A 22487-nucleotide genomic window follows, 5' to 3' on the forward strand; every position below is an offset into this window, starting at 1 on the left:
GAAAGGTTGCAAGCCAAATTGTGACTGCATAAACAAGGTGGCTTATTCCGCCCTTTATTAACGGTTCCGGTTTTCATGTGAAGTGAAATTGGTTAATTGCTCCACCTAGATTCCCCCCGCATTTCACACCCTATTTCCTTTATTATTTCAGCCTAAAAGCCCGCAAACGCACGCAAGTATTCGATGTCGATCTTAAATGAAAATCAGCTAGAGGTGCTTCGAGCAGTGGTGGAGACGATCGTGGCTCCATTAGATGAGGCTGAAACAGAGGAGCTGCTTGAACAAGCACGCAGTCTCTCATCCCCCTTTCAGGAGGATGCCTTGAGACAGTTTGCTCAGCTTTCGCCAAAAGACATCGACGGCATTGTCGACGGTTGGGTCAAATACCTCACAGATGCTGTGCCGGCGGATCGCGTGAGGGCCCTTGCGTTTGGATTGTCGCTTCTTGGCACGCGCCCAGGTTCTATCGCATTGACGGGATACTTTACAGAATTCCCAAAGTTAAGTCGGAAACAACGCGAAGAAGTGCTGTACAAAATGTCACTCAGTTCCATCCCACTGATAAGAGGTCTGGGAATAGCACTTGCTTCCCTGACCATGGCGGCCTTCTATAAACGTCAGGATCCTCGGATTTTGAGGGCCGTAGGGTATCCCGGGCCGGACACAGAAATGCACGGGGAGAAATTCAAGTCCAGAGAGCATATGTTCCCACACTACGAGTTCATCGATATACCCCAAGGAAAGACGACCAAACTTGAATGTGACGTCGTGGTGGTGGGGTCAGGAGCTGGAGGTGGTGTGGTGGCGGCCGAGCTTGCCAAGGCGGGCAAAAGCGTGATTGTGATAGAAAAGGGCGAATACGTTCACCAGAGCGAGTTGAGCCTTGTTGAAAGTGATGCGTTCGAGCGGATGTATGAAGGCGGAGGGCCGTTGTCAACCATTGACGGGAGCCTGTTCCAGCTTCAAGGGTCAACGTGGGGCGGCGGAACAACGGTGAATTGGTGCGCTTCTCTTCGCGTAAGTAGTGGTATTGAATTCCCATTCTCTATTGAACCCGGCTGAATAAGCAATTTTTTGGTTGTTTATATTACCATACCAGCCACCGAGTCATCTGCGCGAAGAATGGGCCAAGCAGAACCTTCCCTATTTCAAATCCAAGGGGTTCCAGGAGGCAATCGAGACCGTGGTCAAGCGGATCGGCGCCACCACCGAAAACATCAAGCATAATGTAGCCAACAGTGTGTTCATCGAGGGTTGCCGCACAATGGGCTACCACTTTGACAATATTCCGCAGAACACTGGCGGCCAACCCCACGAGTGTGGGTGGTGTGGATACGGGTGCCGTTACGGTGTGAAGCAGGGCACACTAATGACTTGGCTGGTGGATGCGCGCGATCACGGAGCAAGGTTCGTGAAGGACTGTTTCGTGGACCGGGTGATTATTCGGCAGGGAGTAGCGGTAGGCATCACCGGCAAGGCGAAGAGCGGGGGCGATTTGATTGTGAGGGCCAAGAAGGTGGTGGTCAGCGCCGGCTCGTTTGGATCCCCCTGCCTGCTGAAGCGAAGTGGCCTGCGTAACCGCAACATTGGGAAAAATCTGCGCCTGCACCCGGTCGCCATCATGCTGGGCACATTTAAGGATCGAAGCATCCGATGCTACGAGGGCTCCATCATGACCGCCGTAAGTTGCCATTGCGGCTGAATTACACACTTTTATCCCTCCACATACGCGCTCTTTTTTTTTTCATGCCTCTAATCGCTCCCTGCCTTACCTCTCCCCATCCAGATAAGCACCACCTTTGAGAACCTTGATGGGGCACACTACGGAGCCAAGCTTGAGGTGCCGCTAATGCATCTTAGCACCTACTCGGCGGGCTTCCCGTGGCGCGGCTCGCTTGATCACAAGAAACACATGCTTCGTTTGAATCATACGGTGCCCATCCTCGTCCTCTCTCGCGACAAGGACAGCGTAGGCAGTGTCGAGTGGGACGAGAGCGGCCGATATCGTGTCAACTACAGGGTTTCCACGCACGATAAGCGCTCAATCCTGGAGGGAATGATTGGAGCCGCCAAATTGCTTGTAGCTGCAGGGGCGGACGAAATCAGAAGCCCACAAAGGGCGCTGCAAAGTTTCCAAGTAGACAAAGAGCTGGGGGTGAGCGACCCGAGGTTCGAGGAGTGGCTTGCGCAAGTAAGGAAGCACGGGGTTGAACCGGGCTACTGCGCCATGGGCTCGGCGCATCAGATGGGAACTTGGTGAGGGTTTCTCTTTATTGGAGCTATGGCCATGCTTCTAACAAAGTCTCTCCTATCCCCTTTAGCCGGATGGCGGCAACACCTGCTAAGGGTGTCGTGGATCCTCGCGGACAGACGTGGGAGGTCAAGGGGCTCTATGTTGCGGATGCCAGCGTGTTTCCCACCGCTTCGGGCGTGAACCCTATGGTCACCACCGAGGCTGTGGCGCTCTCCATTGCCAATTTCATCAAGAACGAAGATGTCACCGCCAGACTCTAGGACTCCACTCGCTATTCAGTGCCAGATCAATTCACCAATTTCTATTTAACTTTGATGGTAAGACTACTCTTTTTATGTAACCTTCTGATCTTGAGACATATCTAAAGCTTCCTATTCCTAAATTCATGAAATCCGAATTTTTCACCCATAATATGATTGTTCTTTTTTTTTTTTGCTTTGGTATTTATTCCTATCCAAGAGTGTATTACCATTGAGAGAGTAGAAAAATAACAGAGGTTTTAAGAAATCCACATGCATGTCTGCTTGCTTGATTAAACTTTACTAATTAAAATAGAGAAATCCCTCGTCTATATATATATGTATAAAAGGTAAAGAGAAAGAAATGGGCAAAGGGAAAAGGAAAAAAAAAAAAGAGATCAAACAGAATGTCACTGTAGTTGCACATACAAAAGGCGGAGAGAGGTGGCGAGTGGGTGATGGTCAGAAAGGAAATCAAGGAAGAATAAAAGTGTCCGATGGTGATGAGTGAAGTAGATAAAGCAGAAACATGCCAAGTAACAAAACAAACAGGAAGTGTCGTCGTCCCCCCGGCCTTTGAAGCCTAGTTGTACTCATCGTTCTTCTCGCACGCGTGCAGATCAGCCTTGACCATCTCCACCACCAGCTCCTCGAATGTGACCTTGCGCACCCAGCCGAGCAGATTGTTGGCCTTGGTCGGATCACCAAGCAGAAGCTCGACCTCGGCGGGACGGAAGTACTGTGGATCCACGCGCACCAGCACCTCGCCGGTGGCCTTGCAGCGGCCAATCTCATCCACACCCTCGCCCTCCCAGGCGATGGTGGTACCCACCACGGCGAAGGCCTTCTCGACGAACTCGCGAACCGTGTGCATCTCACCGGTGGCGAGCACAAAGTCCTCGGGCTTGTCTTGCTGGAGCATCAGCCACATGCCTTCGACGTAGTCGCGGGCATGGCCCCAGTCGCGGCGCGCGTCCAGGTTTCCGAGGTAGAGGCACTTCTGCCGGCCGAGGTGAATGTCGGCGACAGCGCGCGAGATCTTGCGCGTCACGAAGGTACGGCCACGGCGCGGGCTCTCGTGGTTGAAGAGGATGCCATTGCATGCGAACATGTCGTACGCCTCGCGGTAGTTGACGGTGATCCAGTAGCCATAGAGCTTGGCCACGCCGTAGGGAGACCGCGGGTAGAAGGGGGTAGTCTCGCGCTGGGGGGTCTCCACCACCTGTCCGTACAGCTCGGAGGTAGAGGCCTGGTAGAAGCGAACGAAGCGCGTGAGGCCACAGGTGCGGATGGCGTCGAGGAGGCGGAGGGTGCCCAGGGCATCAACGTCGCCGGTGTATTCCGACATGTCGAAAGAGACCTTGACATGGGATTGGGCGCCGAGATTGTACACTTCGGTCGGGAGCACCTTGGAGACGATGTGCACCAGCACGGTCGAGTCTGTCAGGTCGCCGTAGTGGAGGTGGAGTTTGGGACCTATAAGAGCAGAGAGACAGCCTATTAGGGAAAGAGGCCGAGAGAGAGAGCCATTCAGATGACTTACGGTCATGGGGATCCTTGTAGAGATGCTGCAAGCGGCCCGTGTTGAATGAAGAGGATCGGCGGATGATGCCGTGCACAGTGTAGCCTTTGGCAAGGAGGAACTCGGCGAGGTAGGAGCCGTCCTGACCAGTGATGCCCGTAATGAGGGCGACCTTTCTGCTCCGGTACTCCTCGACGGACATGTTGAGCTCGGCCTTGTTCTGGAGATGGTCCTCGATAGCGATAGTCATGTTCAAGCGGATGGGGGGAGAAAGCAGTGGAGACACGAAGAGGGAAGCGCAAAGAGATGAAGGGGATGAAGGGGATGAAAAGGATGAAAGGAGGATGCGACACGGGAGGCGAAAACGGAAATGCAAATAAACGGGATGGAAAAAAGAAAAGAGCAGAGAATATTAGCGGTTGAACGAAAACAACCTCCTCGGTCGCACCAGGCCTTTAGGCTCGCTTCTATTTTTTATTTCTTCGAAGCCCATGTGTCGTCGGCACTAATATGGAAGCTGCATTAAGTACTCGCCCGGCGATTGGCCACGATCAGCACACGATAGGAAACACTAGCCGGCTCTGATTTGTTCACTCGGGACACAGGGCTGGCTTGAGATGCCAGCCATAGGCAGCGGCCACCGCGGGAGCAAAAGGCAAGCGTAGTTTGCACCAAAGATAACTCCAAACTCCTCCTAAAACCGCTCGCGCAAGCTTGCTTCCATATTTCCACTTCCAGCCTCGCTCCATCCAGGCTTTCTTTTCCTCTTTCCCCTCCGCCTGCTGCCAAAAATAAATGCTCTCTTTCCAACCGCGGCGTGGCGCAATGGAGCTGGAAGCACCCAAGCCACCCTCCCGCCCACTCTCCCTTTGTAGGGTTGTAAAAACACAGGATAAAACAGTATTTTTTGTATTTTATGCGTGTGGGATATTTTGTATGAGAAAACACATATCCGACAAAAAGCACGGTTTTAGAGTCTCAGTAATATGATTGGATTGTCATCACGTGGTTTAAGCCACAGTATAAATATATTCGTCCAAAATGTTATCCCACAGTTATTACAACGGACAAGTGAATATTATTGTTTCTGTTTGTATTGACGTATTCCCAGAGAGTGCTTTTTTTACGACCCAGTTTCAACTAAATCCAACAAAGTAAACAACATGAAGTGAAATGATTGTTCTCATGTGAAAAGGAAAGGTTTTTTAAAAAAAATGAGGAGACGCACTCCTTTTTCACGTAAAGAGGTGAAACTAAAGATTATTTTGGAAAAAATAAAACACATAAAACACGAAATTTCAAAAATATCCGACATATCCGACAGCTTTGTCGGAAAAATAAAACAAATTCACCACTATCCCTTTGGTCCCAACAGGGGAACTAAAAATCAGAGGCACTTTATCTTACCCTAATATTTGAAATCAGTAAGAGAATACAAATAAGATAGAAGCGGGGACAATACACATCCAAAAGAGTGATATATATAACTAGACTATTTTAAATAATAATTATAAATAAGATGGCCTTGGCTTTCGTTTTTTTTTTTTGCGAGTTTTCAAGAGCAGAAAAAATAGAGATTCATGCAATATAGTAACAAAAAGGGTTTTTTCAACTAATATATAAAAAAGAGATGCTTTCCAATGATAGGATGCTGGTTAAAAGAACAAAAGAAAGAAAAAAGGTAAAAAAAAAGCACATGCCTCACAACTGCGGATGGAATAACAAACTATCCTCCTGCCCTTTGTCGGTCAGGAACGAAATCCCATTCATCATTCCGGGGCCTTTACCATTCTGCAGAAGGAACCCCTGGGTGTGGATGGGGGTGGTCGAGGACCGAACCGGAAGGGGGCGCTCGTACGGGAAGCCGTTGGAGATGGGCAAAGGGGGGGTTGGGGAGGGGGTGGGCTGCGCGCTGGAAGCAACGCTGGAGAGGGTGGTGGAGGTGAATGAGGTGCTGGTGGGGGTGGGGGGGGTTGGGTTGGGGCGCACGCCAAGGGGGTTCTTGGAGAAACTGAGCCGGATGCCGCCCTTGACCGAGCTGGGCAGCAGGGAGCCCTGCAATTCGGCGAGGGCGAGGGTGGCGTGCTCGATCGTCTCAAACTCCACGAAACACATGGGCCCGTTGACCTTGGTACGGAAGCACAGGCGCTTGTAGCCGGCGCACCGGCCGAACAGCTGCCGCAGCTCGTCCTCGGTGGCGGCATGCGGCAGGTTCCCGACGTAGAGCGTGTTGCACGGGGGATTCTGGTCGGCGGGGTTGGAGGGCAGGGGAAGGCGGTTCGGCGAGGGCAGCGAGGGCGAGGAGAGGGCGTTGGACGAGAGGCGCACCTCGTCGAGCCACAGGGCCCCGAAGCCGCCCTTGCCGGACCCGGCCCGATCCGTCAATGCAGGGGTGGACTTGGAGAGGTAATCGGTCGCGTCATCCGCATCCAGTTTGCTCTCGCCGGCTTTCAACCCGGGCGGCCGGTTGAACCCGACCGCGCGCGACAGGTCCGACTTGAACCACCCGTTCTCGCCATGCGACTCGCTCTTGGCGCTGAAGGGGCCGGGCGTCAAGGGCGAGGGCGGGGAGAAGACGTCCGAGAAGATGCTGGCGTAGTCCGAGGGGGAGAGCAGGTCGCTCGGCAGAGGGGATGCAAGCGGCATGGAGTGGAAAGGATCGTAGGAGGAGGCGGTGGAGAGAGCGCCCGCGGAAGCCGGGGTCGAGAGCGTCAGGCTGCTGGGGCTGGTGTAGCGCCGGGCGGTGAGGCCAGAGCCGATGGGGGCGGTCGGAGCAGTTGGAGTGGGAGGGAGGGTATGATATTGGCGTGGATGCAAATTTTGGATGTTGTCAATGGAGAGGCCACGTTTCGTATGCAAGTTCTTCTTGGCCATTTCTGCCTTGAGCATGCAACCCTTTTCCGCGTCGACCTTGCGTCCACTCAGCAGTTCTTTTGCGCGAAGGGCATCATCTCGCGTACGAAATTTTGCAAAACCAATCTGAACAATAAAAACAAGAACAGTCAGTATTTTCTCTTTTAAGCAATCTTAAGAAATACACCCGACGAGAGCCGAAAATAAAAAATCAATCATGATGGCGAAGAGCAAACAATGGGGCCAACTTACGATTTGTTTACGGACACCGTTCTCGTCTTCCATGCTCTGTGGTATCTTCAGAGTCGCGGCTTCGAACCCGGTAGAGAAGGTGAACATGTTCTGGAACTCTCTCTCCTGCATGTTGTCGGGAAAGCCAACGACAAATATGGTGGATATTTCTTCGTTCTGATATGATGGCAGTGACATTTCGAGATATAGAAAGAAACAAACAAGAGGAAAATGCGAAGGAAAATAGAACAGTTTAGAACATACAAAAACAGAGATATGAAGAGGTATTTCTTTTTGGACAAGTGTTTGTATATATATATTTATATATTAGGGGGGGAGGCGTGAGGGAGATATGCGAAGTGTGTGATAAATATGAAGGGGGGGGGGGAAGATAAATAATGAACAGGGCGCTAAAGCGACATTAATCAGGTCGGGTGCTGGATGATTGATTAGTTTGCACGGGCGGGCGCACAAAGGGGCATCATAATCTCTAAGGCAGGCTAATCTGGTCTAGGGATGTAGGGTGGATGGGATTCGCAGGGAGATGGGGAGGCCGCGCGCGCGAGAGAGGGAGGGTGGGGCTGGGGATAGGATGGGCGAGAGGGAGAGAGAGAGAGAGAGTTGGGAAGGCCAAAGCACTGACCTACTCTTAATTCCAGGATTTTTTTGTGCGCGGAGGCCCACCTGACACGGCAAATCCGAGAGGACCGTTGAGTCAAGTCTGAATTTGTTGTTATGTAAGGTTTTTTCTGTTTGTTATCTCCTCTCCATCTCAGCACACTCGTCCAACCCAAATCCCGGCCCTCCATGCCCAACCTTGCCATGCTTAGGAGAAATGATGCGTGAGAACGTGGTGCAGCGCATGGTTTTGGCCCGCAAGCTTTATATTGTGTTGTCAGAAGACTAGGTTCTCCTCCCTGCTCGCCCCCGCCGGATCTTCACCAAGAGCTCGCCCTCCCTACGGCCACCGAAGCTTAAAAGCCCAGGCAAGCTTCCCCGAGTGCTCTGGCTCCCCCCATCGCCCTTCTCCCGGCTCCCTCGCCTCTCTCGCTCTGCCCGTGTCGCGGAGGCTGCACCTGTCGCGTCTCGGCGGCGGACGCTTCCAGAATGCTCGATTGCGAGGGCAGCAGACTGCGAGCTGCCGGAACATCTGCAGTTGTGGCGATGGGACAGGTTGTGCTCCATGTGAAGATTTGCGGCAATTAGGGTATTGCACGCACACAATCTGTGTCACCCGCATCGACACACCCAAGATCTCTCTCCCCATGAGGCGCTGGGCCGGTCAGGCACCCTTGCGGAGTTCCCTGGCGCAGGCCGCTGAATATAAACAAGCCGCAGGAGTCCCTGGCGCCGCAGCGCGGCTTCCTGTCCGGTCCGCGTGAGTGATTCGAAATGGCCCGGTGAATCGATCGTGCACCAGGGCCTTGCCTAATAAGCCCATATACAATGCACTGCCGCTGCAGCATTATTGTTCCTTCATTCACGGCGCCGCTCCCCCCTTGGATGCTCCTAAAGATGAAGCCGGAGAGATTCAAGGGGAAGAGACTAGATTGGTCGCTTAGAGAGCCGGTGTTTACCTGGGAGAAAGCTGCCGCAGCTCCAAAGCCTTCTCTCGCGGCCCATTAACCAGAATCGGAAATGACGAGCATGTCTTCAAGCTTGCTTGAGGCAAGATCTTGTTCTAGCCCGCAGCAAGCACGTGCCTGAGAATAGAGGAAACGGCCTATTTTCGATTCCTTGTTCGGTGCTAACCGCAAGAAATTATAAAGGAATTTGCCATCGTCGCTTCAGCCTAGAGTCGGAAAGATATGTCGCCATGTTAACCGATAATATGGCATTGACATTTAATTTACGAACCTCGAGAGTGGCGGTGCTGATCGTAGTCTCTTTGGCATTGTTTATGTGAGCCACTATTCCTTCTGAGAGTATCTCATTGGTTGCCATTTCATTCCGCTGACTGTTCTCGACCCCCTTCTTTTAGTGACATGGTCGTATATGGTGTGATCGTGCCGGTAGGTGTCTCGGGATATGATTCCGTCCCTTTCTGTGGCTAATTTTCGGCAACACACAGATTTTACCCGATGTCGTAAAGAATCAGATGGGTGGGGATTCCAAAGCGGTCGGTTTTCTCTTTGCTTGCTATGGTATGTCGCTGCTCCAGCATTTCAGTTTCCACTGGGACAATAGCGGTTTTAACAAGTTTGTTTTGTTATGTTTGCATCTCGAACCATGAAGCCATCGGGCTAATGATGTCCACTCCGATTTTCGCGGTGTATAGTGACAAATATAAAAACAGACGGGTAATATATCCGCTTGTTTGTCCATCGCATTTTTTTTGGCGGTACTAAAAGGGTCATTCTGCATTGCTTTAATAGTATCCGATGCTCACCGGGATGCTGGGCCTTTGCATCTCCACCTATTGCTTTGGCATCAGCCAGTCATATTCCCAACTTGTCTTTGCCAGAATAATGCAGGGAGTGTCCGGTGGCGCAACATGGACCATCGGCTTCAGCATGCTTGCCGACGTCTTCCCCTCCGAGCGCCTTGGGGTCGCCATGGGAACCGCGCTCACGGCCACCACTATGGGCTCCGCCATAGGTCCTGCTCTGGGGGGATTTTTATACGTGCACTATGGCTACCGGGCTCCCTTCATTTTTTGCACTGCCCTTGCCGCCATCGACTTTTTTGCTGTGCTATGGGTGGCCGAGCCCTCGAGCCTCGAGCATTTCCCGTCCCCAACCCCTACGGCCAATCCCGAAACCGCGCCCCTCCTCAACGACCAGGCCGATTCAGCCAAGCCAAATCCCGAGATCACCCTGCTATCGCTTCTTCGCGATCCCATCGTACTCTGTGTCCTGGTGGCGACGGCTCTCGATAGCTCTGTCTTCTCGGGCTTCGAGCCTACGCTCCCCCTATACCTCTCCTCCACGTTCAATGCGAACCCCACCACCATTGGCCTCCTCTTTGTTGCCATGGTGGCTCCTTTCTTTCTGTCGCCCTTGGTGGGGTACCTGTCTGATCAGTGGGGCAAGGCGCTCATGAGCGGAATAGGGGCCGTTGGCATGGGATGCTCGGTGCTTCTGGTCGCGGTGCCCAACGAGGCCAAGCTCATGACGCTGCCTTTGTTTGCGGTGGGAACCACGTGCTGCATAGTAAGTGAACAAGGGACTTTTAGCCTGCGGCTTGGATGGAGCCATTCACATGACTCTACTTTGCTTTGTACTGCTTCCCTATAGATGTCGACGCCTTTACTCCCAGAGCTAGGCGAGCGAGTGCGACAGCTTGGAGGCGGTGCGTATGGCCGCGTGTACGGTTTATATAATGTAAGAAGAAGAATAAACCATTGGCTTGAGCCCCCCCCCCCCCCTTAAGTGTGGATGATGCTGAGCTTATTTTATTTCTGCTTGTATTCGGCGCAGATGTCTTATTCAATGGGCATGGCGGTTGGCCCCATTCTGGCGGGATTTCTCTACGACAAGGTTGGGTTCTCCTGGGAGTGTGTGGTGATGGGAAGTCTTCTACTGTGCATCTCTCCGTTATTATTCTGGAAAATGAGGGTGTAAATAATGAGTTAGACTTTCTTTTCATTGTATTTTCTTTGACTGTTGTTAACCCTTTTCCCTAATCATTTGTCACGAGTCAAAATTTTTTATTCATATTTCATACATTTGCTCCCTTTCCATCCCCCGTTGATAGTAAAGTACGGCCTCTGGTCCCATCCACTTAAGCTCTAAAACAAGCCGGTCTGTATCTATGTGAAATATAAGAGAGGTGAGAGAGCCTCCATCATAAGAGACTTGGAATCCCCTCTGAAAACTAGAGAAAGATTTCAACTGTGACTGTGGCGGATATTTAGGGGGGCTAGAGTCTGAAATCAAACTTCGGATTGAATATCTGAAGAGGATAAGTGGCTGTCCCACTCTTGGACTATCTCTAGGTAATAACACAGGGTTAAGGTACAAAAAGAAATGGTGTTGGTTTCAGCTGGCGATGGGAACAGCTCAACTCTATCATCACACCCTAACCATACTAGGGCTGCCGTGTCTCTATTGTACTCGATAGGGCGATCCATTCTATTCCCTGCAACACATTATGACATTGAGCGAGAGCGAGCAACGATCCAGTGAGGAGACAGCCACGACAGTCCCAAAGAAGCGCCCGGGAGAGAATCTCGGCGAAGATTCAGCCAATGATACAACCTCTTCCTCCTCTACCGTCAAGCGAAAGTCGGCCAAGAAACCAAAAGGAAAGAGGCTGCGCATAGAGGGAGACGGCGGAGAGCGAGAAGAGGACAAACACGTCGAATACTTTGAAGAAAATGGTAAGCATTTCAGCGAGCACTATCGACCGAGGCCCATATAATCAACCCCTCTCTTCCTAATAACCAGGATTGCACAAGGTGAAGCCCTATTTCTTCGAGTACCGCGCCTACGCAAAAGGCCGGTGGATCGGCAAGCCATTGCTAAGAGTCTTTGTGGATGAATTCCGCGATCGTACGCAATCGTACTATGTTCGTACCTTTATACAGCGCTTCTCTCCCTACTCATTCGCTTACGATAGCTTTTGCGATGTGGCTTTTTTTTTGTAGGAATATGCTATTCGCAAAGGCCTTATCACCCTAAACAGCGAGATGGTTTCGCCGGAGACCCTGGTCCGCAACCAAGATGTGGTGGGACATCGTATCCATCGTCACGAGCCTCCGGTCAGTGCCCAGCCGATTCGCGTCGTGGCCCGGGCAGACAACCTGGTAGTGATAGACAAGCCCGCGAGCGTACCCGTGCATCCAAGCGGAAGATACCGGTATAACACGGTCTTATACATTATGCAGTTGAAGATGGGTTTTGGAAAGCTGTACCGTAAGTACCCTACTGAGTTGTCTCCCCCTAGTTTGTATTGCGGCTGACGCGTCTTTCATGCGTGCGTTTAGCGGTCAACCGGCTCGATCGCCTGACATCAGGCTTGATGATACTGGCCCTCACCCAGGAGAAGGCACGCGCAATGGAGCAGCAGATGCAGGAGCGGACCATCCGCAAGGAATACCTTTGCCGCGTACAGGGCCGATTTCCCAAGTAAATGTCTTGCATGCATATCCTTCTCTAACGCCCCAATATTCATCGGACCGTGTTGGCTTTTTTTTCTTGAACAGAGGCGACGTCGAGTGCTCTGAACCCATCCTCACCGTCTCGCACAAACTCGGGCTCAACACCGTGCACCCCGAAGGCAAACCGTGTAAAACCCTCTTCCGCCTCATTTCTTATTCCCCCGCCTCCAACACGTCCCTGGTCCACTGCAAACCCCTCACCGGCCGTACCCACCAAATTCGCGTGCACCTTCAGTTCTTGGGCCATCCGATCTGTGGGGACCCGCTGTATGGGAACAAAAAGGCCTGGGGCGATGAATTGGGAAAGGGAGGTTTGGGAGGGGACGAGAGCAAAACGAAGCATGTCATCGATCGGCTTTTGGAGGAGGGGGTGGCGGAAGAGGAGTGGGGCCGAGCGGTGGCCCGCGAAACAAAGGAGCAGGACAAAGGAGACAAGGAGGAGGAGGAGGAGAAGGAGGGAAGCGGGAACCAGGAGAAGACGGGAGAGAATATATTCTGTGACGAGTGCGCGGTGGCGCGGTTTAGGGACCCTCGTCCTGAAGAGCTGGCGCTGTTGTTGCATGCATGGCGGTATGAGGGCGAGGGGTGGGCCTACGAGACGGAACGGCCAGCATGGGCTGAGGAGGGCTGGGAGGCTGGGGCAGTTAACCCATCAGAAGAATGAACCTTGGCGCCTTAGATGCAAGGGCAAACGAGGAGAATGTAATAATAAAACCTATTTTATTCCTTTCCAAACTACACAAAAACACATCTAAGGGGGGAAATTAGCTGTATCAATTTAATATATTAACAAGTGAAGGAAAAAAAAAAGGTGAAAGAAGCAAAAGCAGAAAAAAAATAAAAAAAAATAAAAAAGCATCAAGAGAGCAGTTGAACAAAAAAAAATTGAGTGATTTTGCATATTTTTTTTTTAACGCACGAGCTTATTTATATAGGTCATGTAAGGTTCCTTGGCAAGGGTGCTGGCGGCGGTGGTGGTGCGGGTACTTCGCCGGAGATTTTGTTCATTTCGAAGCAGTGCGGCCAGTTCCTAAACAGGGTGACAAAGAATCAGCAAAAGAGCAGAGAAAGGCATGGATTCCATGCACTGGAGACAACATAAAAAAAAGTCGCCATACCATGTTCCGCTTCCGCATGGAATTCCCAATGACGTCCTTCATCTTCACTAGCGCATTGCGTAGCCCAGGCTCTCGTTTGCCCTCATTGGCTCGCAGCCACTCGATGAGCGCGTCGATCTCTTCGGGCGTCTGGTAGTAGGACCAGCCGCCCTGCCCAATGGCCATGTCCTCCTCGTCGTATCCGGCTCGTCGCATTTGCTCCCGGACCGTGTCCAGCCCCTTCTCCGTCAACAGATCCACGTAGGCTCCAAAGGGAGGCTGGACATAGACGCGGGCGGTGGCCGCGGTGGGAGCGGACCCTATCCCATCCATGAAATAGTATCCGAAATAGTTGCGATCCCGCCCCAGAGGCTGCATCCGAATCACCGAGTGTCTCCTCACGTCGCGCTCCAACTGCTCCTCCCGCCGCTTCACGGCACGCTCCTCCTCCCGAAGCTCCTTTCGCTCCCGGATGAGCTGCTTGCGGCGGGAGTCGCGGGCCTTCTGCTCCTTGCGCTGACGTTCGCGCTCCTGCTGCCGACGGCGCTCCTCGGCCTCGCGCTCCTGCTGCTTGCGCTGGAGCGTCTTCATGAGCTGGCGCGGAGTAAGACGCGTGCGAAGCTGCTCCTCTTCGTCCTCGTCAGCCTCAGAGTTCCGAGGCGTATCCTCTTCGGCAGGCTCGTCGTCCTCATCCAGCATACCATTGGCAAAGCCGGCCTCGTCGCAGGTCTGCTCGAACTCTTTCCACAGAGCTTGACTATGGCGGAGACCAAGGTATCAGAAATGCCCTGAAAAGGATGAGCCTGAATCAATCCTACTCACATTCTCTTTTTTTCGCGTGGAATCTCCTCCCTCAACTCTCTATTCAGGGTGGTCAAATACTCGTTGCACTCCTCCATGTAGCCCCTAGAATAGCATTGTATAAGCAACAAAGTTAGAGCCCATACTCCCCTGCCCCATCGCAGCTGCAACTGGGCCTCTTCTGCACTTTTCCGAACACTTACTTGATTATTGTGGTTCCGTTGACCACTCCAATCAGAAACTCCAAAATCTCCAATTTCCACGTCAGCTGCAGAGAGGGGAAGCGGGCCTCGACATCCTCGGGCGAGGTGCCGTCCTCAAGAAGATGCGAGAGGATCGCATCCAGATGGGGGAACGTGTCCCGATTGGCTAGCCTGGTCAAACAGCCAACTAGCACTGCTTCCCACCCCTTTCGCCCCGCCGGAAGTGTCTGTTTATCCCAAGCGCGCCCAACGCGGGCCACATCCTCCGCACTCACCTCCTCCATCCTCTCAGCACTATCGTTCGCATTAAAGACGCCAGACAGAGCCGGGGTTCCGCCGCGGCTCCGGATCTCCACCGGAACGTCCACACCGCCCCTCTCTCCTGCTCCCCCTCCCGTGCTGCTGACTTCTGTGTCCACGGTGCTCTCTCGCTCCCGTTCCCGCTCTATAAAATGATTGAGCGCCATGGAACTCACCGATCGGCCTTGCAGACGCTCTTTAATTATGGCATTAAGGAGAACAGCATAGCATTCTGCCTGTAGCGCACACTTTGGATGGTGTGTGTTGTGGCGAAGTGCACATTCAAAATCGTCAATGGAGAAGGGAGAGAGGTGGAGCGGTTTTCTGGAACGCAATAAAAAGGGTGAGTGTCGCCAATTATCCTAAAGGGCAGAAATCCGATGCGAGCTTACCCAAAGGTCATCAGGAAGCTCCAAACAATCAGCATGGGCTCAAAAAGTTCTTGTGGAATCGCAAAATCCCGAGCTGGCCTAGGCCTCATCACTCCGCCACCACTCGGCAGATCAAGATCATCAATATTTCGCTTGTCCACTGGGAAACACACACATGTCAAGCGACGGGAACAAAAACAGAATTTGCATTTTGAATGGAAGCAATACCTTTTTCTTTCGGCTTCGCCTTTACCACCGGTTTCTCCACACTGGCCTCCTCCTTTTCCTCCTTCTCCTTCTCGATCTCCTCGTCCGTCTTTCTTCGGCGTTTTCTTTGTTTGATGATTGCCTTTTCTCTTGTCTTTGCTTGCTCGGCCGTAAGTGAGTTGTCAATGTTGTATTTTTTGGCAACTGAGGGCTAGAAAATGCAGGTTGGGGGGGAGGGGGGCGGTGCCCAGCATGAGACGCACGTACGGTGTTATTCGTGGTAACTTTGATGCACTCACCTTAAGAACCCATGGGGCATTTACATAGGACTCCCTGGAGGCAGAGGCTCGGATAAAATTTCGTAGCAGATTCTTAGAGAACACTAGTCTGTCCCGGCTAGGGGGTGAAATAAAAATCACAAAAAGGGGTTTCAATTGGGCAAGAATAAATATCCAAAACAAACTAGCGCTGATATCAACCTTAGAACATCTGTGGCCACGATTCTCTCATACTCTGGGAGGGTTTCCCCTTTGCTCCCCGTCAACTGGACCCGATACTGAGTCCCAGGTGGGGTGTGTGCGCCTCCGTTCGCATGCTTGGCACTGATCCCATTCGTAGTGGGTTTCAGGACCTCGATGATTTTTCCAGTATATCTGCATCAGAAGGATGAGCGAGAGGGTGAATAAAAATGGTTGTGAAAAAAAGGCCAAGCAACCTACGCTGTGCTATCCCACATGATATTCACCGCCTCACCCTTTACATAGCGATCCTTGAAGGCATTGAACAATTCTTCGGAAAGTGAGTCCACGCCACTCGTGCCTACAGTAGAGAAGTGGGGGTCGGTATAATGGGCAGCAAGCATTAAAATGAAGAGGACTCACTTCCTTGCACCCGCTCCAGTATTTCTCGCTTCAGACCCTCCGCCAGTTTACTCTCCATGGCAACTGCTTCGCGTCGTTCTGAAGCAAGAGCATCTTGATAAGTGAGATTAATACGTCCAGTGGTCTCGCATTGCCAGATCGGTTGTTTGTAAAGCTTTTGCCGCTCAAAGAAATCCCTAAAACAAGAAGGGCAACAGCAGAGATAAGAGGGTGTATGTAAACAATAGCACCCCGTCGATGGAGCAGGCTCCGGTTCACTGAATCCTTCGCCAGAACATCAATTCCTCCACTACTTACTCGTAATTCAGAAAGATCTCATTGGTAAATGGGATAACATAAACGGGCGTGTTTGGGTCGCCCACGTCCTCTATGCGCGGCGGCTCCACGAGCGGCACCCGCTTGCGTTTGAGGAGAGGCATCGTTGGCTGAACGATCCGTCAATCAGTTGGTCGAACACGCGTAAAGGAAGAGCGGCGAGGAGATTGAATGGATAATGGTGAGTACTGGGTGCGATGCAAAGGTTTGGATGGGTTGGGGCCCGAATGGGATAAGAAAATCCAAGGATCGCGCAAGTAGGATCTATGAAATAACCAAGTGACAATACGAAACTAGGGGATAAAAGCAACAAGAGACAGAAAAATAAAAGCTACGGAGTGTTTTTCGCCTCCTCAATCACCGAGATTAGAACAAGCAGAACCAAAAAGAAAAGGGTCCACTCTACCCAGCAGCAGGTGGATTGGGTCCGAGCAAGAGAGGGAGAAGATGGAAGGGCCCGAACAACGAGGGATAGGTCTATTTTATTGCGCGACGAGAAAAGGACCGCTCAGCATAAAGAGCTTATATTACGAAAATGACCATTCAGCCTCGATTTTCTGCCAGCTAAATTGGCGGTATTTTCGAGTTGGAAACCTTTTTTTCGCGTTTTATTCATATTTGTGTCCATCTACAGCAATACTTCAGAAAACACAGGTTGCCGCGTATAAATAAGTTAAGCTTTATGTTCTGCTACTTTTCCACACAGATAAAATATTAAGTATTGGCCGTATTAAACGCGAAAGAAGTCGTGAGCAACGAACTAGGAAAGAAAAACTAAGACAATCATTAAACATGCTGGGCCATGGACATTGCCGCGCACCGGTATTATGGGTTGGAAAGAAGACGAGGAGTAGCAAGAGGGGGAACAAACGCGAAGAAAATGCAGATGCATTTTGTGATATATTATAACATTGAATAGAGAATATACGGACACGTCAAATAAGGAAAGTGATAGGGTGAAGGCGAATTGTAAATATCAATAAAATTAATGTGCAATCTTGATGATAACACCCAGAAGAACCTCGATGATGCTCTGCACGAGTACGAGGATCTTCGGCTTCAGCTCTACGTCGCTCACCACCTTACCCTCAGCCAGCTTTACAGTGCGAGCCACAATGGCGTCCACCCTAAGCTTCACAATATCTTCAATCACGGTGACCTCCTTTTGCACGGTGAGGACCTCGATAATCAGCAGGCCAACCTCCCGGCCGAGCTGTGAGAGAATGCCATTGACACCATTGAAGATGATGCCGAGTGGAGTGTGGAGCTCCTTGACCACTTGCAACCCAACCAGCTGACCGACGCGGAACAAGACAGCCTTGCTGACGACACCGTTTGCATTGTCAATGACTCGCTCAGCAATACCAAGGGCTTCGTTTTTGAGGGGGGAGTGGTCGCCAAGTCGCAGAGTGCCCCCGAGGCTACGAACGAGTTCACCCGCAAGACCGTCGAGCAAATTGGCGGGGAGAGCAAGGAGATCTCCGTCCCCCAGCTTGAGGCGGCCAAGGCCGAGTCCGGGTTTCTTCTGCTCGACAACTTCTTTAACCTCCTTAACCTTCTTAACCTCCTTAACCTTCTTAATCTCCCTAATTTTCTTCAATTTCAAGTTTTTCCCCTTGCCTTTGCCGCGTAATTTGGGGCTAGCTTCTACTTTGGTGCTGGCTTGCGAGCTCTGCTGCGAGACAGCGACGGAGTTCGAGGAATGTGCCTGAGCGCTCAAAGCTAAGCAGGCAATGAGTGCGGCAGCGAGGGCAAAGTATTTGACCATGGTAGTTGGAGGTGGAGGCTTCAAAGATATTAGGAAATGAGACTATATTAATGGAATGGGATTAAATAGCGAAGGCGCTATGTAAGCTATTAGGGTATATCCGACTAAGATTGAGGGGAGGGGGAGAAAGGAGAGTGAAGGATAAATCCTTTGGAGAGAAGGACAAGGGGAACTGAGGGGGAAGGGAAAGATTAGAGAGTAAAGGAGAGGTAGTTGTGTTGGACAGGTGGGGTAGGGCGGACGGTTCCAGCGGCCTTCCCTTTTTATCTCATCTCTTGAGACATCCCATGGAAGTCCGAAGCGAAGCCCCATGGAAGATAGAAGACGCTATTGTTTTCATAATTTGCGATTATAGCTTTTTTCGGAGGTGGCTTAATTAGGCTGGGGATTTGAAAAAACAACAAAGACAAGCCATATGGACTCCAAATTGCGATGAGCGGTTAGATTAAGCTTTCTGTGATCGAAGCACGGGCATATTGAAGCTAATGACAAGCCCATGCGACTCCTTCATTAAATAAAGCTAATGAAGCGAAGATCCCCCAGCGTCATCCTGCATACGTGACATGGAGCTTGGCCAAAAAATGGAGACAATCACCAATATATTGCTAAAGCTAAACCAAGCAAATGAAGGGAAGCGGCGTGGGGTGGCATTGTCCATGAGAGGCTGGCGCCCTCCTAAAGTCACCCTATTCCCTAACCTGTTTCTTAGCCATAAGTTAGGGATCCCGGAACCAAGAGGGATGGGGAGTCGAGCCCATTTTTTAAAACTGGCTGGGCTTATTTTTGCAATCCCTCTACTTCGACCTACGCAGAGGAAGGCTTTACACTCGGCAGTTATTAAGACGGTTCCACCTTGCTCGAGGCTTTTCATCTCGATAGGAGCTTCCTTAAACGTGCCTTTGCGCAATGCTCTCAGGAGAGAATTTCAGAATTGTGTTTTTCTTGAGAAAATCACTCGGTGGAACGTGCATGCATGTAGCCAGTTCGCGTGAAGATTTCGCAATGCTTGCGGAAAAGCCCTGCTTGCCTTGCTTGTGCTGATAAATTTCAAAAGAAGCATCCGCTTCAACAGCACCATGAACACTAACATAAGAAGGGGAGGATCCAGGTTCGGTGGATATCCACGGTTGAGAAATCCTATATTTGCTCAATTTCAGGCTCCGACAATGCTAATTAAGTCTACGTTAATTCAATTTCATCCATCAAACCTATCACGCTGCTGAACCTCTGGTTGATTTCTCCACTGCTCAGCATTCTTCCTGACCGTCAGCAGGATTTCTCGCCAACCATTGACAATGACCAAACGCTCTATTTGTGTTTTTTGTGCTTCGACGAATGGGTCTCGCCCGGAATACGCGGACGCTGCTAGGGGTAGGAGCCATTTCTAATACATAATTTGGAAATATCGATCCATTCCATTGATGCATTTTGCTTGATTCAGAGCTTGCCACAGAATTCCTGAAGCATGACATAGGCCTGGTTTACGGTAGCTTATTGAATTCTGCCTCTGCTTCTCTTTCCCATGAATTTCTCATGGAGCTTGTTTGCTGATTAAGTCTCTTGATGCCACTAGGAGGAGGAACAAAGGGTCTTATGGGAATTATTGCTCAAACGATCCACGAGGGTGGTGGAGAAGTCCTTGGCGTCAATCCAGCGCCGTTAAAGAATGGTAGCACTTCAACTTATGGCGATGAAATCATTGTTAAGGACATGCATGAGCGCAAACGCACCATGTGCGACAGGAGTGATGGCTTCATTGCCATTCCAGGGGGATTTGGAACCATGGAAGAATTGCTCGAGATCATCACATGGAGCCAGCTTTCGATCCATAGCAAGCCGGTCTTGATTCTGAACGTGTGCGGATTCTTTGATCCATTTCTTCAGTGGCTAGATCTTGCAGTGCAGGGTAAGTAACTTTGTGATGTTCGTGGTTTAGCCACTCGCCCTCTCCCAACTCTTTTCTGACCCGACTCCCTTTCATTTCCTTTGCGGAATTCGTTTGTCTTTAGAGGGCTTCATTATACCCAGCAATCGCAACATCGTCATTGCCTGTAACTCTGTGGAGGAGATCATTCGCCTACTAGACGAATACGAGCCACCCAATACGAGATATGATCTGAAGTGGGATATGCCCCCTTCCCAGCTTATTTAAACGGAAGATTAGACATAGACTTTAGACTTGGACGGAACCTTAGATGATAAATAAAGTTTTATCCTTTTATTCCCCCTTGTGTTGCCAGCAAAAGAGGCGAGAAACAAAAAAGAAGTTATATACGATCAACGGGTACAAGAAACAAAAAGGAAAGCCCGAAAGTATATATATATAAATGTAAATAGAGATAGAGAAATCTGGTTAAAGAAGACAAAAAAAAAAAAGCGGGAAAGAATAGATTAAAGTGTCCCAATTGGAGAAAGATTAACTCGAAAACCCAGCAGAGCATTAGGCAGGGGGGAGAGGAGGGGGGGGGGAAGAGCGCCTCCTTTAATGATAATTATTTTGTCTCATCTGTCGATACCTCTCCTCTACGCGTAGAGCAGCTCCATCGTCCGTGCTCTCGTCTCCCGTGAAATACCCGCCCCAATCTCGGCTATACATGCTTGACTCGGCCTGCCCTCGGTTTATGCTCGAGTCGGAGAACTCGCCATACACGGCCGACACCGTCTGTTCCTCGTGGGTGCCCAACTCGGATGGCGCTTCGAAGGTGCTTGAGTCCGGCCCTTGGCCATACACCGCCGAGGACACCGCGTCGTCATAGGGTGTGTAGTTGTCCTCGTAGAGGTAGAGCTCCTCCTCGAGGTTGGGGAGCACAAACGAAGGCTGATTCGGGGTGGAGAGATGAGTGGGCGCCTCGGAGCTCGCCTCATCCACAAACCCGGTTAGGTAGAGCTGTGGCGCGGGAGGCAAGGAGGGAAGGCGCGGGGCCACGGAAGGATCGATGTTCGAGGAGCTGCGGGCGGAGCCGTAGTGTTCCTCTTGGAGATGGCGGGGGGCGAGGGGCGGAGTGGGGGGTATCTCGGGATAGGAATATGGCGAGGAGGCCAGGGCAGCCGCCCTTAAGTTGGCCGACTGGGGTATGGGTTGTGATATGAGGGGTGTGATGTAGTTGTTTTGAGCGTGGGCGAATTCCGCCTTTCCGGCACGCGAGTACAAGAACAGCTTCACCATGCCCCCCACGTGCAGGGCCACGAGCATGGTGACGTAGATCCAGGCACGGCGATAGTCCACCAGCAGACAGAGCCCGTAGATGGAGAGGGGGGCATATTGGAGCAGAAACACGAGGATGTACGAGGAGAGGCGCATGGACAGCATGCGCACACAATCGCTGTTGTAGTGGGCCGGGTTCGCGTGAAGAGTCCTGTTTTTGGAGGCGTTCGACTCTTTGGTGGGGATATGCATGGCCCTGAACACTTGGCTCATATTCGTTTTGGGCGAGTAGAGCTGGTTGACCACCTTGATGTAGCTGACGGTGATGACCACCAACACGAAATAAACCAGCACCACAGAGGCGGCGTTGGAAAGGGTCCCACCCGAGAAACGGTTATCAACAAAACACCTAAACAAAAAATAGGCATCAGCATTCGATCCAAGGGAGAAGTGGATTGAAAGGGAGTGAGGGGTGAGAGAGGGGGGAAATGGAGCCTCCGCACAACTTACCAAAACATATCATCCCCATATCCCTTTGTTACCGCCGAGGTGACGGTCAACAAAATGGGCACTAGCAGTGCCAGCGGCACAATACCGCAGTCCCCATATCCAAGTACCACTTTGCTCTGATGGCATAATCTCAGATAGATCGTCAGAGCAAAGCATCCCACCAGCGCTAAGCCAGCATTGATAAAGAAGTAGATGATGGCACCTACGACACCACACTCCGGCTGCGCCATCACATGATCTCGACTCATGGCAGAGAGGAGGTTGGCGATGGTGAACAGGGCAGGCACCAACTCGAACACAGCCATATAGGCTGGGATGAAGCTGCGCCCATGGCTTCGCTTCCGATTCGTTTTCACCGCCCAATAGATGAAGTATCCCGCGACGAGAACATTTGCGAAGCCGGAGATAATTCCAGCGGCAAAGACAGCACGACTGCCAGCGGTATCATGGGCGCTGATGCCGCCGTTGGTCGTGGCGGGGGGAAAAAAGAAGGTCCTGCCTGTGCTTGGAGGGGCGGAAGAGGAGGAGGAGGAGGGGGGCTGAGGGGAATCAGCAGCGGCCGCAGTCGTAAAGACGAGTGTGAGGCACCAGTGTAGCGTTAGAGACAATAAGGGTATACTCCGTGCTTGCATATGTTTTCGGCGTAAAACACAATGATAAATAGATAAATATAACTATCGCTCACTTCG

General features: G+C 51.3%; 10 protein-coding genes across 10 annotated transcripts; 5 read left to right on the forward strand and 5 right to left on the reverse strand.

Annotated features, from left to right (window-relative positions):
- Nucleotides 1-183: 183 nt before the first annotated feature.
- Nucleotides 184-2514, forward strand: VTP21DRAFT_2170 (uncharacterized protein; the record flags this gene model as incomplete). Its single annotated transcript, XM_069392336.1, has 4 exons — nt 184-1017; nt 1100-1681; nt 1787-2256; nt 2322-2514. 4 exons carry the CDS (start codon nt 184-186, stop codon nt 2512-2514), a joined length of 2079 nt encoding a protein of 692 aa, XP_069250747.1.
- Nucleotides 2515-3076: 562 nt separating this feature from the next.
- Nucleotides 3077-4265, reverse strand: VTP21DRAFT_2171 (uncharacterized protein; the record flags this gene model as incomplete). Its single annotated transcript, XM_069392337.1, has 2 exons — nt 3077-3969; nt 4037-4265. The coding sequence occupies 2 exons, from the start codon at nt 4263-4265 to the stop codon at nt 3077-3079; spliced, it is 1122 nt and encodes a 373-aa protein (XP_069250748.1).
- A 1451-nt stretch (nt 4266-5716) lies between these two features.
- Nucleotides 5717-7297, reverse strand: VTP21DRAFT_2172 (uncharacterized protein; the record flags this gene model as incomplete). The annotated part of the gene is made up of 2 exons (XM_069392338.1): nt 5717-6994; nt 7121-7297. 2 exons carry the CDS (start codon nt 7295-7297, stop codon nt 5717-5719), a joined length of 1455 nt encoding a protein of 484 aa, XP_069250749.1.
- Nucleotides 7298-7906: 609 nt separating this feature from the next.
- On the forward strand, nt 7907-8725 carry VTP21DRAFT_2173 (uncharacterized protein; the record flags this gene model as incomplete). Its single annotated transcript, XM_069392339.1, has 3 exons — nt 7907-7941; nt 8007-8477; nt 8536-8725. The coding sequence occupies 3 exons, from the start codon at nt 7907-7909 to the stop codon at nt 8723-8725; spliced, it is 696 nt and encodes a 231-aa protein (XP_069250750.1).
- Nucleotides 8726-8915: 190 nt separating this feature from the next.
- On the forward strand, nt 8916-10662 carry VTP21DRAFT_2174 (uncharacterized protein; the record flags this gene model as incomplete). Its single annotated transcript, XM_069392340.1, has 7 exons — nt 8916-9001; nt 9081-9111; nt 9171-9243; nt 9335-9399; nt 9475-10251; nt 10336-10422; nt 10519-10662. The coding sequence occupies 7 exons, from the start codon at nt 8916-8918 to the stop codon at nt 10660-10662; spliced, it is 1263 nt and encodes a 420-aa protein (XP_069250751.1).
- A 529-nt stretch (nt 10663-11191) lies between these two features.
- On the forward strand, nt 11192-12864 carry VTP21DRAFT_2175 (uncharacterized protein; the record flags this gene model as incomplete). The annotated part of the gene is made up of 5 exons (XM_069392341.1): nt 11192-11420; nt 11488-11609; nt 11688-11955; nt 12027-12168; nt 12246-12864. 5 exons carry the CDS (start codon nt 11192-11194, stop codon nt 12862-12864), a joined length of 1380 nt encoding a protein of 459 aa, XP_069250752.1.
- A 246-nt stretch (nt 12865-13110) lies between these two features.
- VTP21DRAFT_2176 (uncharacterized protein) lies at nt 13111-16479 on the reverse strand (the record flags this gene model as incomplete). Its single annotated transcript, XM_069392342.1, has 11 exons — nt 13111-13230; nt 13319-14054; nt 14120-14203; nt 14302-14925; nt 14994-15132; nt 15201-15390; nt 15479-15575; nt 15659-15832; nt 15899-15998; nt 16061-16236; nt 16358-16479. The coding sequence occupies 11 exons, from the start codon at nt 16477-16479 to the stop codon at nt 13111-13113; spliced, it is 2562 nt and encodes an 853-aa protein (XP_069250753.1).
- Nucleotides 16480-17360: 881 nt separating this feature from the next.
- Nucleotides 17361-18143, reverse strand: VTP21DRAFT_2177 (uncharacterized protein; the record flags this gene model as incomplete). Its single annotated transcript, XM_069392343.1, has 1 exon — nt 17361-18143. One exon carries the CDS (start codon nt 18141-18143, stop codon nt 17361-17363), a length of 783 nt encoding a protein of 260 aa, XP_069250754.1.
- Nucleotides 18144-19438: 1295 nt separating this feature from the next.
- Nucleotides 19439-20295, forward strand: VTP21DRAFT_2178 (uncharacterized protein; the record flags this gene model as incomplete). Its single annotated transcript, XM_069392344.1, has 4 exons — nt 19439-19514; nt 19585-19629; nt 19717-20049; nt 20153-20295. The coding sequence occupies 4 exons, from the start codon at nt 19439-19441 to the stop codon at nt 20293-20295; spliced, it is 597 nt and encodes a 198-aa protein (XP_069250755.1).
- A 330-nt stretch (nt 20296-20625) lies between these two features.
- Nucleotides 20626-22430, reverse strand: VTP21DRAFT_2179 (uncharacterized protein; the record flags this gene model as incomplete). The annotated part of the gene is made up of 2 exons (XM_069392345.1): nt 20626-21697; nt 21799-22430. 2 exons carry the CDS (start codon nt 22428-22430, stop codon nt 20626-20628), a joined length of 1704 nt encoding a protein of 567 aa, XP_069250756.1.
- Nucleotides 22431-22487: the final 57 nt, after the last annotated feature.

The sequence above is a fragment of the Calcarisporiella thermophila genome (assembly GCF_041956535.1).
Source record: "Calcarisporiella thermophila strain CBS 279.70 unplaced genomic scaffold VTP21scaffold_13, whole genome shotgun sequence".
NCBI classification, from domain to species: domain Eukaryota; kingdom Fungi; phylum Calcarisporiellomycota; class Calcarisporiellomycetes; order Calcarisporiellales; family Calcarisporiellaceae; genus Calcarisporiella; species Calcarisporiella thermophila.